Source organism: Callorhinus ursinus, unplaced genomic scaffold, assembly GCF_003265705.2.
Source record: "Callorhinus ursinus isolate GAN/ISIS: 27379988/994484 unplaced genomic scaffold, GSC_fseal_2.0 scaffold4, whole genome shotgun sequence".
NCBI classification, from domain to species: Eukaryota; Metazoa; Chordata; class Mammalia; order Carnivora; family Otariidae; genus Callorhinus; species Callorhinus ursinus.
Genome location: NW_027397066.1, coordinates 89,395,924 through 89,413,389, shown reverse-complemented (window position 1 = coordinate 89,413,389; position 17,466 = coordinate 89,395,924). Strand labels below are relative to the sequence as shown.

General features: G+C 37.5%; 1 protein-coding gene across 1 annotated transcript in view; it reads left to right on the top strand.

Moving 5' to 3' along the window:
* COL25A1 (collagen type XXV alpha 1 chain) overlaps nucleotides 1-17,466 on the top strand; it is a 459,511-nt gene that overhangs the window by 324,575 nt on the left and 117,470 nt on the right. The window contains exons 8-10 of the mRNA XM_073892101.1: nucleotides 11,107-11,166; nucleotides 12,729-12,836; nucleotides 15,182-15,217. Of these exons, the coding sequence (XP_073748202.1) occupies nucleotides 11,107-11,166; nucleotides 12,729-12,836; nucleotides 15,182-15,217 (204 nt within the window). The remainder of the gene's footprint in view (nucleotides 1-11,106; nucleotides 11,167-12,728; nucleotides 12,837-15,181; nucleotides 15,218-17,466) is intronic.

Sequence of the window (17,466 nt, the reverse complement as noted above, 5' to 3'; positions counted from 1 at the left end):
GGCCAGAAAGGACTGGCATGATATATTCAGAGCACAAAATGAGAAAAATATGCAGCCAAGAATACTATATCCAGCTAGGCTGTCGTTGAAAATAGAAGGAGAGATAAAAAACTTCCAGGATAAACAAAAACTAAAGGAATTTGCAACGTGGAACCAGCCCTCCAAGAAATATTGAAAGGGGTCCTCTAAGCAAAGAGAAAACCTAAAAGTAACATAGACCAGAAAGAAACACAGACAGTATACAGTAACACTCACCTTACAGGCAATACAATGGCACTAAATTCATCTTTCAGTAGTTACCCTGAATGTAAATGGGCTAAACGCCCCAATCAAAAGACACAGGGTATCAGATTGGATAAAAAAAATAAGGCCCATCGATATGCTGTCTGCAAGAGACTCATTTTAGACCCAAAGACACCTCCAGATTGAAAGTGAGGGTGTGGAAAACCATTTACCATGCTAACGGACACCAAAAGAAAGCTGGGGTGGCAATCCTTATATCAGACAAATTAGATTTTAAACCAAAGACTATAATAAGAGATGAGGAAGGACACTGTATCATACTTAAAGGATCTATCCAACAAGATCTAACAATTGTAAATATCTATGCCCCTAACATGGGAGCAGCCAATTATATAAGCCAATTAATAACAAAATCAAAGAAACACATTGACAAGAATACAATAATAGTAGGGGACTTTAACACCCCCCTCACTGAAATGGACAGATCATCTAAGCAAAAGATCAACAAGGAAATAAAGACTTTAAATGACACACTGGACCATATGGACTTCACAGATATATTCAGAACATTCCATCCCAAAGCAACAGAATACACATTCTTCTCTAGTGCCCATGGAACATCCTCCAGAATAAATCACATCCTAGATCACAAATCAGGTCTCAACTGGTACCAAAAGACTGAGATCATTCCCTGCATATTTTCAGACCACAATGCTTTGAAACTAGAACTCAATCACAAGAGGAAAGTCGGAAAGAACTCAAATACACGGAGGCTAAAGAGCATCCTACTAAAGAATGAATGGATCAACCAGGAAATTAAAGAAGAATTAAAAAAATTCATGGAAACAAATGAAAATGAAAACATACTGTTCAAAATCTTTGGGATGCAGCAAAGGCAGTCCTAAGAGGAAAGTATATAGCAATACAAGCCTTTCTCAAGAAACAAGAAAGGTCTCAAATACACAACCTAACCCTACACCTAAAGGAGCTAGAGAAAAAACAGCAAATAAAGCCTAACCCCAGCAGGAGAAGAGAAATAATAAAGATCAGAGCAGAAATCAATGAAATAGAAACCAAAAGAACAGTAGAACAGATCAACGAAACTAGGAGCTGGTTCTTTGAAAGAATTAACAAGATTGATAACCCCCTGGCCAGACTTATCAAAAAGAAAAGAGAAATGACCCAAATCAACAGAATCATGAATGAAAGAGGAGAGATCACAACCAACACCAAAGAAATACAAACAATTATAAGAACATATTATGAGCAACTCTATGCCAGCAAATTAGATAACCTGGAAGAAATGGATGCATTCCTAGAGATGTATCAACTACCAAAACTGAACCAGGAGGAAATAGAAAACCTGAACAGACCTATAACCACTAAGGTAATTGAAGCAGTAATCAAAAATCTCCGAAGAAACAAGAGCCAGGGCCAGATGGCTTCCCAGGGGAATTCTACCAAACATTTAAAGAAGAATTAATACCTATTCTTCCTGAAATTGTTCCAAAAAATAGAAATGGAAAAAAAAACTTCCAAACTCGTTTTATGAAGCCACCATTACTTGATCCCAAAACCAGACAAAGACCCCATCAAAAAGGAGAATTACAGACCAATATCCATGATGAACATGGATGCATAAATTCTCACCAAAATACTAGCCAATAGGATCCAACAGTACATTAAAAGGATTACTCACCACAACCAAGTGGGATTTATTCCTGGGCTGCAAGATTGGTTCAACATCAGCAAATCAATCAATGTGATACAATACATTAGTAAAAGAAAGAACAAGAACCATATGATCCTCTCAATAGATGCAGAAAAAGCATTTGACAAAATACAGCATCCTTTCTTGATCAAAACTCTTCAGAGTATAGGGATAGAGGGTAAATACCTCAATATCATAAAAGCCATCTATGAAAAACCCACAGTGAATATCATTCTCAATGGGGAAAAACTGAGAGCTCTCCCCTTAAGGTCAGGAACGCGGCAGGGATGTCCACTATCACCACTGCTATTCAACATAGTACTACAATTCCTAGCCACAGCAATCAGACAACAAAAAGAAATAGAAAGCATCCGAATCGGCAAAGAAGTCAAACTCTCACTCTTTGCAGATGATATGATACTTCATGTGGAAAACCCAAAAGACTCCACCCCAAAACTGCTAGAACTCAAACAGGAATTCAGTAAAGTGGCAGTATATAAAATCAATGCACAGAAATCAGGGGCATTCCTATACACCAACCACAAGACAGAAGAAAGAGAAATTAAGGAGTTGATCCCATTGACAATTGCATCTAAAACCATAAGATACCTAGGATTAAATCCAACCAAAGAGGCAAAGAATCTATACTCAGAAAACTATAAAATACTCATGAAAAAAATTGAGGACAACAGGGGTGACTGGGTGGCTCAGTCATTAAGCATCTGCCTTCGGCTCAGGTCATGTCCTGGGATCGAGCCTCACATCAGGCTCCCTGCTCGGCGGGACGCCTGCTTCTCCCTCTCCCACTCCCCCTGCTTGTGTTCCCTCTCTCACTGTGTGTCTCTCTCTCTCTGTCAAATAAATTTTAAAAATGTTTAAAAAAAAAAGAAAAAGAAATTGAGGAAGACACAAAGAAATGGAAAAATGTTCCATGCTCATGGATTGGAAAAACAAATATTGTGAAGATGTCAATGCTACCTAGAGCAATCTACACATTTAATGCAATTCCTATCAAAATACCATCAACTTTTTTCAAAGAAATACTCCTAAAATTTGTATGGAACCAGAAAAGACCCTGAATAGCCAGAGGAATGTTGAAAAAGAATAGCAAAGCTGGTAGCATCACAATTCCGGACTTCGAGCACTATTACAAAGCTGTAATCATCATGACAGTATGGTACTGGCACAAAAACAGACACATAGATCAATGGAACAGAATAGAGAGCCCAGAAATGGACCCTCAGCTCTATGGTCAACTCATCTTCACCAGGAAAGAATGTCCAATGGCAAAAAGACAGTCTCTTCAACAAATGGTGTTGGGAAAATTGGACAGCCACATGCAGAAGAATGATACTGGACCATTTCCTTACACCACACACAAAAAGAGACTCAAAATGGTTGAAAGACCTAAATGTGAGACAGGAGTCCATCAAAATCCTAAAGGAGAACACAGGCAGCAGCCTCTTCGACCTTGGCTGCAGCAAATTATTTCTAGAAAGATCTCCAAAGGCAGGGGAAGCAAGGGCAAAAATGAACTACTGGGACTTCATCAAGATAAAAAGCTTTTGCACAGCAAAAGAAACAGTCCACAAAACCAAAAGACAACCGACAGAATGTGAGACGATATTTGCAAATGACATATCAGATAAAGGGCTAGTATCCAAAATCTATAAAGAACTTATCATACTCAACACCCAAAGAACACATAATCCAATCAAGAAAGGGGCAGAAGACATGAACAGACATTTTTCCAAAGACATCCAAATGGCCCACAGACACATGAAAAAGTGCTCAACATCACTTGGCATCAGGGAAATCCAAATCAAAACCTCAATAAGATACCACCTCATACCAGTCAGAATGGCTAAAATTAACAAGTTAGGAAACGAGATGTTGGCGGGGATGCGGAGAAAGGGGAACACCTCTACACTGTTGGTGGGAATGCAAGCTGGTGCAGCCACTCTGGAAAACAGTATGGAGGGTCTTCAAAAAGTTGAAAATAGAGCTACCATACAATCCAGCAATTGCACTACTGGGTATTTACACCAAAGATACAAATGTAGGGATCCGAAGGGGTACGTGCACCTCGATGTTTATAGCAGCAATGTCCACAATAGCCAAACTGTGGAAAGAGCCAAGATGTCCATCGCCAGATGAATGGATAAAGAAGTGGTATATATATATATATATATATATATATATATATATATACAATGGAATATTATGCAGCCATCAAAAGAAATGAAATCTTGCCATTTGCAACAACATGGATGGAACTGGAGGGTATTATGCTGAACAAAATAAGTCAATTAGAGAAAGACATGTATCATATGATCTCATTGATATGAGGAATTCTTAATCTCAGGAAAGAAACAGGGTTGCTGGAGTGGTGGGGGGTGGGAGGGATGGGGTGGCTGGGTGATAGACACTGGGGAGGGTATGTGTTCTGGTGAGTGCTGTTAATTGTGTGAGACTGTTGAATCACAAACCTGTACCTCTGAAACAAATAATACATTATATGTTAAAAAAAAAAGAGAAGATAGTAGGAAGGGAAAAATGTAGGGGGGGAATCGGAGGGGGGAGACAAACCATGAGAGACTATGGACTCTGAGAAACAAACTGAGGGTTCTAGGGGGTAGGGGGTGGGGGATGGGTTAGCCTGGTCATGGGTATTAAAGAGGGCACGTATTGAATGGAGCACTGGGTGTTACACGCAAACAATGAATCATGGAACACTACATCAAAAACTAATGATGTAATGTATGGTGATTAACATAACATAATAAAAAAAAATTCTCTATGTTATAGGGCATGGGAAAATTTCTGCTACTTCTGTGCCATGCTTAATACAGGGGAATCTTTTGCAAGGCTGCCCATGATCTCTTGCATCTAGACGTGTCACATGGCCGTTTTTCTTCAGGCCATTGTTGCTTCCTGGAAGTGCCTCTGGGAAGCAGGGCTTAGGCTTCCTCTGCTCTTGGGGACCACAGACCTATTCCTTCCTTCCAGTTTGAGGGAGTGTCTTCCTAGATATTTCTGGTTTCTAGACATGTTGGTAGACAAGTTTTGTTTTCCACCCTGCCTTCTTATACCTCTCCTGAGGCAATAGCAGGTAGTTAACTAAGAACTTGACTGAGGGGCAAAGGAATTGGAAAAAATAAAAGCAAAAAGGAGTGTGTGTGTATATATATATAAATATATATCTCAAAAGAGATCCCAGCCGCATTTGTAATTGCTTGTTTAACATCTGCCTTTCTTGGTTATCCTTTAAGTTCCATGAAGCCTGGGATAAGGCTTTCTAATCTCAATGTCCAAATATTGCCTTGTTCCCAGTAGGATGCTATTAAATTCTCCTTGAAAAATGAATGAATAAATGGGAAAGAAATTCAGAAACTATGAAGGATTTATGGAAAGTGTAATGATGAAGAGTATAGACTCTAGAGCAGATGGCCAGGGTGTGCATCTTGGCTCCTCTACTTACAATTAGTTAGGTGAGCAAAACCCTTAACCGCTTCGTGCCTCAAATGCCTCATCTGGCAAATGGTTGTTGTGAGGAGTAAAAGAGTTAACATTTATAAAGCTCTTAGCATAATCTCTGGCACATAGTATGTATCATGTGAATGCTGATCACTGTCATTACCACCATCATCATTATTTATTATCTTTATTGTGAAGAACCTCTAAGACAGGACTGTTCTCTTGATGTTCACTTCAAGAGAGTTGTTCTGATTTGATGATAGCTAAATTTATATAAATAAAACTGACACAGTTTTTATTTTTGTGCAGTCTTCCAGACTGCAAGGCTGTTTTATTTTTCTTCCCTGTATCCTGTGTCTACATTTCTCTGGTTGCCTCAGGGCAGAACAATGCTTCTTTAGGACTCTTACCTCTTTTCATGGGCTCTCATCTTCTGTTGGCCTTTCTTAACTGTGTATCTTTAGCAAACACTACAACAACCCATGGAATCCCTTATGAGATCATACATAACTAATGGAGACTTTCTCAGTACGTGTAATTTAGGAAGCTTTTCTTATACTTAACACTTGCCAGTGTTGAAGAGTATCTGCCATCTTTCTGCTTATTCACAAATCTTTTGCAGTTTGTGTTTACTTAGCATTTTAGTAGCTATAGTATTTAATGACATTTGTCAATGTGGAGATCGTACTGTTCTCTTTCTCTTCTAAATAATTTTCAAATTCAGATGTATCATTTATATATAAAAAGATAATTCTTGGAGTGGCTAGGATTAACATTTATGATAGAACCCAATAGCTTGGAACTTAGAGTATCTATAGAAAAAAGAAATTAACTTTTTGAGCCAATATTATATTCAAACTCAGAAAGCTAGTTCTTCCCATAATTAATATTTCCATAAGCCAATCTTTTTCCATCAGTTATAAATTCTGATTTTCATAGGCTCATGGTATTTGGTTCTTCAAAGGATTCCATTAGCTATTTAGCTTCGTGTAGTTGATTTTTCTATTCAGAGTATACCATTTACTGCAATATGAAATGATTTAGCAGCAAATTCCTTTCTCTTAATTTTTTTTCTTTCCCTATTTTGCTTTCTAGCAGTTCCTGCTGTTAAACTGAAGTTACTCTTTTACCTAAATATTTTTGCATCCTATTACAATGTTTCCCCATCTGGTCTCTCTTAGCTAGAAATTGTTCTATCAACTTCTAGGAATATTCGTCTTTATTTATGCTGTACACATACCCACTGTAATTGTTGTGTTGTAATGCATGATATATTTGAGGCTAACACAGTCATGATACTATTTACATTATGGAGAAACTCGGGGATTTTCATTTCTCAGCTTCCAATGTGATTTGCTCTTGAGGTTCCTTGTCCACTTTTATAATTAATAGTTTAATTTTTCCTTTATACCTCTACAACCTCAGATATACTCCCCTGTGCATATCAGTGAGCATCCACTGTTGGTGGCATTGGCCACTGTTAGCCTCTATATTACCTCAGTGCAACAGTGAGTGGAGGAATTCAGTTCATGTATATTTATTTATACAGCACAATTAATTAATGCAGTTTTCATTAATGAATCATTTTGAATCATTGCCTGTATAGAATTTTTTGTGAGGTGAGTTAGCATTCCTCCTACTTCTACAACCACACTTACTATTTCTCTTTGTAGTTGCTTCTTCCTCTGCTCATCCCTAAATTGAAGTCTTTCCAAAGAGTTGTTTTCTAAATCTGCTCTCTCTGCAGCCTTTTTACGTGACTTCAGCAGCCCTTAGATTTGTGAATCCCACCTCTCTCCTGACTATTTTATATGCATATCTAACTGCCATGCCTCGGCTGTTCATAGACACCTCAATTCAATAGGTCCCTAACTGAATTCGTCATCCATAACCACCTAGCTGCCCCAGAAAACCCATTATTTTCTAGTGTTTCCTCTACCATCCTCCACTACTCGGATGAGAGACCTAGGGCCACTCACTGCTCCTCCTTCTCCCTTTTGCTCTCAGCCAGACTACAGGTCCTGTGAATCCTACCTCCTTAATATCACTTGAAACTATGGATTTGTCCCTTCTCTAGTTCTAGGGCCCAGTCCCTCAACTAGACTATTGTAATATTTTCCTAAATGGGATCTCTGTCTTTAGTATTCCTCTTGCTGTACTAACTCCCATCCCCTCATTCACATGGCTTGGGAAGTCTTCCAGGGTTCCTCAAACCTGCCATTAGGTACACTTTTATGTACTTTGTAGCCCCTCTCCTTCACCAAAATGGTCATCCCTCCATATGATTACTGCCTGCTTCTTTTTTCCTATTTCTCCTCTAGATGTTGACCCCTGTGAGCTTGTGGTCATGCTTACCATTCAATCCCCTCACCTAGTACAGCAAATGCTACACAGAAGGCACTCAATAAATACTTCTTATATATTGTTGATATTTCTAATATTCAAACTGTAAAGGTAGAAAGAAATTACAAAAACATATCCTACATGATGACAAAGTCTGGAATTAGAAGTCATGGATTAAATTCCTGGCTCTAACATTGCCTTATTGAATACTTTTGACAAAACACAAAGTTTTCTCACTATAATGTAATCATCTAACACCATCACTGAGTATACAATAAATAATAGCATCTTGAATTTATGACTTCTAAGTAGTTAGGAGCATGTCTTATGAAATATCTATTTGTTCAGCATTTCTTTGGGATAGGCTTTCCTCTTTGCTTCTACAAGGTAACGAAGGGGCATGAAACTCCTCCTAAAATGATGTTAAAACACTGGTCTGAGATTGTAACCTACTTTGAGGAATGTCAGGAAGATTCATGAAGTTGTCTGTGTAGGCCCTCAAGAGGAAAGTAGGTTGTGTAAGGTAGTTTTATACTCTCGTACATCCAATTTCTTAAGAATTCAAAATATTTGGGAGTGAAAATTGTACACATTATTTCAGCATTTCAGCTTATTCCTGGACTCTTTCTCCATGTTTTTCCGGAGACAAATTTTTTTTCCCACACCCAATTGAACCATCTGTGTACCAGGCAAGCTTTCCAAGATGTAAAACCAAGTGAAATATGTCCATTCCATTTATTTAGAAAGGACTATGACTAATGATACTGTGGAAAAAAAAATGGCATAGTTAATGAAAAAGTACACTCTGTGTGAACAGCCAGGGAAGCCTAACTGTTATGGCCACATAAAACCATTACTTACAGATAAGTATTCGGCACCAGTACTTTTCAAACTTATCCTCCAAAGACCTCCCGTGGGAAGGAGAGGGTCAGTTCAGTATCTACCTGTAATCTAGAGGTATCCCCTGTGGTATGAGGTTCTCTACCACCAGAAAATGGTAAAATTTTTAAAAATTTGTACAAATTTTGCATTCTACCCCGTAATATGACAATGTTTGATTTACATAAAAAATGTGAAATTATTTAATGTTTATCAAACTTGAATCTTAAGAAAGATGTGCCATATTTATTATTGTCTTTAAATAACCCTTATCTACCCCCCCACCCTCCCCCCGCCCAACACTGGCATGTACCCTTCAAGCATTGCCCAGGTTTGAAAAGCACAGGGTCCTAGCATATTACGGCCCAGGCCATGGGACTTTTGTTAGAATTTAAGAGAATTCTTCCACATGTCTCTGTCTACTCTGTTTCATATAAACTTCTCAAGTCCTTTTGCCTAACTCACTAATAAAATCTTCAAAATGTAACTCTAAGCACCTAATTGGTAGCATTTTCTACAGTTAAGATGATTGAGGAATATAAAATTAGCTTCCTCAAATAGAGATTTTCTGTTTGATGAAAAGGATCTGTCCAAGGAGAGAATTACCTATCCACTTTCCTCTTTAGATATCACCAACACTGGAAACCAAACTAAGAAGTTATAAAACCAGTGCTTTTTGTGAGCATTTAGAAAATATGATCAAACAGCAAGCTGGTCATGCTCAGATAGGAGTACAAGAAGTGACTATTTATACATTCAAATTTCAAAACATTTGTAAGGCCTACCATGTATGCTATTAAAAGGCTTTTAATTTTAAATTATTTTTGTTAGATAATCCTGTTCAAAGTGACATTATGATTTATTGCCACTAGTCAAGATTCTGATCCCTCATAGACTTCTTGTTTATATCTGTTTTTGTTCTTTGTTACATAAATATGAGATTTATATATAAAATTCTGACTGTGTAATATAGGGCTAATGAGTCACAGATGGAAAGATGCTGGCACATTACCATCTAATAACATTTTAAGCTCATATTCCATAGTAAAACAAAAGCAAATTGTACACATCTGTTTTCCAACTTGTAGTATTTCTGAATTTGGGTAGCGTCTGTTTCAAGGACTTTTACTTTGGGAGAAGAAAAAGAAGACACAGGTCACCTCAAAATTACCCAGAAACTTAATAGCCTTATCAGAAAGGATTTGGCAAAACAGATAAGATTTCCCCTGCTTTGCTTCCTGAGAAGTCCCAGCTCTAAGGAATGAAACACAAAGGCATTAGGGCTGAAGAGATGTCTTCATACCACAGACATAATTTTATTGGTTCTTTTAAAAAGGAAAATATATCCCGAATAAGGGGGAAATAGGGGAGAAAAACATACCACGATTAATAAAATTTAAAAACTAGAAACTTACTCGCCTTCACTAAAAATATCCTCAGAATAGATTTGAGTGGAAGAGGGGAAGGGCAACGAGGAGAGAACGTCTAGGAAGCTTGCAGTCACCTGAGGCCAGGGAAGCTATGGTTGCTGTTTATTTTATTTATATGATAAACATGTTTTGTGTGAAAAAAAAATTGGAATAAAAGGCTCCAGTATCTCATGTTGTTGGAAAAGAAACAGAACAAAGGCGAGAGTTCTCTCTCAGACCTACCCAATTGATAATGCCTGTGAACACGAGTTAGCACAAGTTAGTGAAGTACGAGTGTCTAAAACATCTCTCCCCCGTTCTCCCTGGTTAAGGAATTCAAAAACCACTTTTCTGCTTCAAGGGGTTGTGTGAACTGTCAAGTTCTTTTGGAAAAGTTACGTGACAGAAGCGATTACTGCTGAGTGTGACCATAAATCCCTCTGACATGAAATACGCATGTTATAAGAGACAGATTTGCATCCACCACCTCTGCAGGAATTCCTGAAACAGGAAAGACCTGAGAGTCATCGTATGATTGGAGAGAAAAATTTTGATATGTGGGTGGTAAGACTATCTTTTGTGAGGAGGACTGCATTTATTCTGAGGAATATTTCTGATCAGACTGCAAAATTCTGTTCACCGTTGTCCAAAAAAGAATTAATATGTGTTATGTCCTGAGTTGTAAACAGAATATCAATGGAGGGAAATTACAGTGTTGTTTTCGTAACAGTGTCTGCAGTTATCTCCATATCGTGCTAACATTTTGTATGTAAGATTCCAGAACTGTTAAGAGTGTGTACACAGATCCCAGTGTAACTGCCACAAGGGCAAGTTACAATGAGTTCTCAATCTGGCCTTTCCACTAAAGGAATGTTTTGCTGGGGGGCCTCGTGTGTCTGATTTCCTGTACAGTGTGTCAAACAAGATAAGACTTAGAGCCGGGACAGGGTGGTCTTAGGTACATGCTCGTTTTGTTTGTCTATCAGTGGGATGTCTGTGTGACGTTTTGTGTCGTGTTGTTTTGGTACTGTCCCACGTCCATAGGGTCTACCAGGCTTCCCCACAGTTGCTGCTCTGCACAGTAATCAGATCCTCACCGTCAAGGTTTGTGGCTGACACCCATGCTGCTCAGTCAGAGCCCGCAATCAGCATAAGAGTGAGCAAGAACATCTAAATTGGCTTGCCAAGTCCAGTTGCTCCCTTTCACCATATGCATTGAGGTCTTGGATCCTTGGGGCCTCACCTACATCAACGAGGTGAAATAGCTATTGAGAGGGAGAATCGTGAACATAGAAGAGAGAAGGATATTGAAGTCGAGCAGGGATAATGAAGAGAGGCAGGCATGACCATCTAGGATGGTGCCACACCTCGATGGTTTGATCTGCATGCATGCCAACACTCTGTGACATTTTTCGGTCAATTAAAGAACCCTCAGGACTCTGGACTTCAGGCATTTATAAAATGGCGGTTGCGTTCATGCCACGTTATGCTGGTTGACAAGTCTGACGGAATTGGAACTGGTGCTTTGTTTCCAGACTTTCTGCTCAGTGTGCAGGGTGCGGGTGATGGGAGCGTCCCTGCTTCTTTCATACACTGCATTAAAGAGGCCTAATGCCCACGGCAAAATGATGGGATACACAAAAGACTCCTCTCTAACTACAAATCTGGTCTCGCCATCCCATTTTCAGGTTATGTTTCTTACAATAAGAGAAAGTCTGACGTCAGACACAAGCACCAGTTCCATTTTGTTTAATGATCATTCTAAGTCTAATGTGTATATCTTTATTTCTTTCTTGGGGCCTTCTGATGTCTATTCTCCAACTCTCTCACCTCTGAACTTCAACCTTTGACCTCACCTGACTGATCAGATGGTGTTTCCTAAAATCAATCATGGGTTTCTCTCTGCTGATCAGCAGCTCATTAAACGCCGCCTCATTAAGGTAGTGCTTCTTCTTGCTCAAGTCTGATTTCTTCTTAACATTCAGTTATTACTCCATTTACAGTTGCTTTACCATTTATCTCTCATGGGTGGGGGTATTTATTTGGAACTATCCTGGAGCAAAACTATGTCTAGGGAGCTGCATTTGTTTGAAATGTATATGGAAGTACCAAAGTAAAAAGGCAAGAATGCCTAATTTTTCCTTAATTAAAAAAAAGAAAGACAGCTGAAATTATATCCAGTAATAGATCCAGTTTCTAAGCTCTCTTGCTTTGGTAATTTATCAATTATTACACAGTTTGACAAGAGCTTGTATGTTTAATTTTATAAGTTGTGAAAAAGTAAACACATTTGTCCAACCACAAATGCAGCCATTTTATTAAACAAGATGAATATAACTGATGCAGCAGTGTCATGAATCAAGTTATGCAAAAGTTTTATACCAGCTCTGACTATCATGATAACTTACACACTACTTCCAAAAGCTGAGAGTGCTGGTTCCTGAGCTGCTTTGATTTTAAATAGCATTGACTCAGCTCGCCCAGCATGAATATTTATTTGCTCCCTGCTGGCAGGCAAATTGCCTACAGGCTTCATGTTTCTGATTGTTCTGGTTCTTTTCATAGTGTAAATGTGGATTAGATAATACAAATTTAAAGTGTTGAAAAGAAGACCTGGGTCTTTATCTTTCATGGCCATTGTTGGTCTGTTCCCTTCTCCATTACAGGGTGACCAAGGACAGGCTGGGCCTCCAGGACCCCCAGGCCCCCCTGGCCCAAGAGGGCCTCCAGGGGACACAGGGAAAGATGGCCCCCGTGGAATGCCAGGAGTGCCCGTGAGTTGCATTTTGGATCCATTTGTTTTAAGGGCTGAGAACTGGGATGGAGTGGGGTAAGGAGGGGCCTTAGGGGGTTGCAGGGAAGTGGGGTGAAAGTCCCCAAGCAGAAAGGGCACTGCCAGCAGGATTCTGCTTTACCACTCAATCTCTGGGGAACCCACATGAAACACAAAGAGAGACCCAGAGAAGGCAACTAAACTGGTTTTCAGGTAAGCCTCAAGAAGTCCATGATTGAGCATGCCTGATCTCACTTGTGTCCTGACTACGTTAGAATACATCAGTGCCTTTGGCTTAAATGATGGGAGAATAGCTTGAAAATCTAGGTGAGAGATTGGCAACATTCTCCAAAGGATCAGTGGCAGACAATAAAGTCCCATATGAATTATGGAAAGCAAAGGAGGTAAATCTTCTTAAAGTTTACTCTTTTGTAAATAAATTGACCAAAAAAGAAAAAAATGCTAATAAAACAGTAACATTAATGGTTAAAACATCAGGAGGTCTGGTTTGAATATCATTTGTCCTTTATATGTGAAGTTTATTAATAGAAATGATTTTAAAGCCATCTCAATACTTAGATCTAAGTACTTAGTCACTAAGATTGATCAAGTGTCAGTAATACAGTAGTTACGTGGTTTGATTTGGTAGAGACAACCCAGCAATTGAAAGAAATATATGGAAAAGATAAAAAAAATTTATACTTATATTATGGTCTTAGGACTTGAAATTCAAATTTATTGCTGAATTAATTTATTTATCTATTGCTTTGACTTAAATTATTTTCATGAGTGTTTTCATAGTACAAAAGAATGAAAATAGTTATCCACAAAGTAGAAAGTTTTTAAAACTAAAGAACCAAAAAGAAAAAAAAAATAAGCCATAGTCATTAATGTTTTGGTGTATTTCATTTTTATATTCATATATTTACATATTTTTTTCAAAGAGTGATTCTCTTTGTAAGAATATAGGGTACTTTATGGCTTTTCTGAGACAATCTCTTGGAAGCCCCATTTCTCTTTCTGAAAGTGGCTGTAAATTTGTCATTTGAAGTGAGGGATTGACTCCTAACCTATGACTGGTTGGTTGTTAGGATGGCTTTCACTGAACCATCAAAGGTAGTGGTTTCATCTTGAAACTGTTTTCGAAGGTCTGATATTTTCCTGGAATGATATCCCAAATGATAGAGACAGCACACCTTTAGGGATATTTAAAAGCTCCCCAAATAATTGCTGGTTGCCAAGAAAGATACAATGAGTGTTTCTTCAACTAAGAAGAGTAGTTAAAACCATTTTGGTGGTACAAAATTAGATCATTGGGTATTGTATACTCTACAGGAAATTCAAAGTATAGATTACTTTTAAGAAATAAGATAAAGGTAAGGTATGACAACCTGTAAATAATTGAAAAATTATGTTATCCCCTAAATGAATATAGTTTATTCATCTGAGTAAGAAATGGAGCTTTTACATGGAAGTATGAACAGGGTTTGTTTTTTTTTTAATTTCACAAAGAGAAATTAAACTGTATTTATAGTCTCACAGTTAATTTTTATATACCATCATAACCACTAGAAAAAGGTTTTATAAAAACAAACTGAGAAATACTTATTTTTAAAGTCCAACAATTTCTATAGCTATCAACGTTACAAGAATGGTCTTTCCAAAAGCTATCTGTTGCCAATAACTATCAATATAATAATATGACAATAAAACATAATAAGGAATTTTATATGAATCTGAGTATTAGAAAACTATGATAGTGGTATGATACAGCACAAAATTCTATGTATTTTAACATATGCTATTATTTTTAATAAAACATGTTATTTCAGCCATCATTAATCCAGGGAAACCAAAATTCAAAATCAATCTGCTCATTTTATTATTTAATTCCTGTACTAAGAGCAATTGTCTCTCTGTCCTGTATATGGAAGTTCTGAGTTCTCATAAAGAGGCCTAGGTCATCATCTTTATGTCATCATGAACAGAACATAATAAATGAGATGTTACTAGAATTGCAATTAAATATTTTTCTAGGACTATTTATTGACTTACAATATAATCACCCCTACTAGTTTTATTTAGAATACATTCTTGGCATAATTCTTAAATCTCTGCTGTGATCTAGACTCATTTTATTGAATCCTAAAATGTTTAGAAAATGCATTTGAAGAAAGAACTTGGCTCTCTTTTTATTACATTGTGTTTGCATTTCTCTACTTAGCCTGAAAAGTATATTTGACATTCATGCACCCCGGTGGGTATTGTGAAAGAGAAATAAAAAAGATTGAAATTGCTTTTTAATGTTTACAGCATAAATAAAAATTATCACTATTCTTTTTTAAGGGTGAACCAGGGAAACCAGGAGAACAAGGCTTGATGGCAAGTATCTCAATTTCTTTTTCTATACTAAAAATAATGGAAGTCTAAGTTATTTAAAACTGTGGTCCAGATTGTGGATAAGGAAATAGTGAGAGATTTCAGGTGGGAGGAATGAGAGACAGTGAGGAAGGTCAAAGGATGGAATTTGCTTTATTCAGCTGCTGTAAGGAAGATTTAATTCAGGGATATGCATATTAGCTTAAATAGGAATGAGTCTTCAGTTTTCAAAAGTCACATTCAGAGGAATATGACTAACTGTGAATTAGTGTAGTGAGGCTTCCACAGGGATTCAAGGAGTTTTTGTTGTTGAAGTGTTCCCCCAGAAAGAAACAGTTGTGCCTTCTTGATCCCTGTCATTAAAAAACATCATGAAATGATTCCACATGGACTTGCCCATAGACATGCGTGTCCCATTCGTCATGATTTGTTTATCCTTTGACAGTGAAAGAGAAGTTGGGGCAGCTTGCTGAGCCTTGAAGAGTAGAATTCCTTCAACCTAGCTCTTCCTATCTCTTCCTCCCTATCTCTGGAGCCATGTTCTTGGGAACACGGGTTGACCTTCTAATAACCCAGATTCCAGAAGACAGCTAAGTCTCACACTTGTCCTGGATGTAGTGATCACAATCAACTTGATTGTGTGCCTTATACACAATGTGCAGCTTGCTACTTACAGGTGTTTAGGGTCTAACATGTAGTTTTTAAAAATTAGTTAGCAAGGCCCTAACCCACAAGAATACGGCAGTTGGTCAGGAATTAAAACAAATGTGTGAATGGGTTAAAGGTTAAAGGCTTCTCCCTGAACAGGATGCCTTCAAAAGCCCTCCTGGGAAAAGACTCACCAAGCTGTAGTCCTAGCTGTGGTGGAGTTGGCTTTGAAACATGACTGGTGAAAGGCAAGTACCCTGAAATGGGGTCTGTCCCCTCCACACACACACACACCTGGAAATTCTTTGTTCCCAACCTATGATATCAAGATAGAGAATTGATTCAGATGACTTGAAGGTACTATAATTGATTCTTTTTTAGAAAAATAAAATGAAAGAAAAACAACAAAAAAGATAATGTGTGAAAATTAAACAAAACATATGTCGTCAGTGGTAACTTTGGGTACAAGCGCGGCATTAGTTCTCAGAGTTACAGGGTCACAGGGGGTGAAGGATTCTTAGAAAACTGCAATATAAATTTTGAAACTGCCTTAAGCAACTGAATGCAGCTGTAATTTCTATCCTGGATGATGGTCAAAACATATTTCTCCCAAACATTCTTACATGGAAGGCTACTTGGGATTCTCAGGAGCCCATGTTTGTCCCCAGGTATGCACATTCTCCTCAGATTTTTATCATTGCCATTGGCTTTCTACCTTGATGCCCAATGTAGCAGTCTAAAATATGAAATTCTAAAATAAAGCAGATTTTTAAAAAAATTAAAATCTTATTTTCCTTAGAGTCATACATATACTCTAGAATATACTATGTGAATTACAATTTAATGTCATTTCTCTACAATTCCTAGCTTAATGTCATTAAATGTAAATGTTCCACTGGTCCTAAATGAATTATGTTATCTTAGTTTGCTTTGATTTCCCATTTCGGATAGCAACTTTTCAGGTGAAGATGATCCCAGATGCTTGTTTGTTTGTTTTTTATAAACTTTTCCTTCTCTTTAAACTCTTCTAATTTAGTTCATATTTTCATTTTTAGAATGCAGCTAGGAAACTTAATTGAAATCACAAATGTTCAAAGGATATTTGTAATGTAATGATATTCTTTTTTTTCTTTTTTCCTTTTTTATTGTTATGTTAATCATCATACATTACATCATTAGTTTTTGATGTAGTGTTCCATGATTCATTGTTTGTGCATAACACCCAGTGCTAATGTAATGATATTCTAAAGTGCTGTACTGTTTTTAAAGATATAAAACTCTTTTTTAAAAGAAAACTTCCATAATATATATAAAGAAATGTAAACAAATCACAAGTATACATCTCAGTGACTTTTCACAGTGAGCATAACTATGTAACCACAAACCAGAGCAAGAAATACAATATTAGCATATCCCAGAAACCCCCCTTTCCCCTCCAGTCACCATCCGCCTCTTCCCAAAGTTGACCACCATTCTGACTTCTGCCACCATAAATTAATTCTGCCTGCATTTGAATTTTATTTTAATAGAATCATACAGTATGTACACTTTTGTGTCTGGCTTCTTTTGTTCAGCATTATATTTGTGAGATCATCCACCTCTGT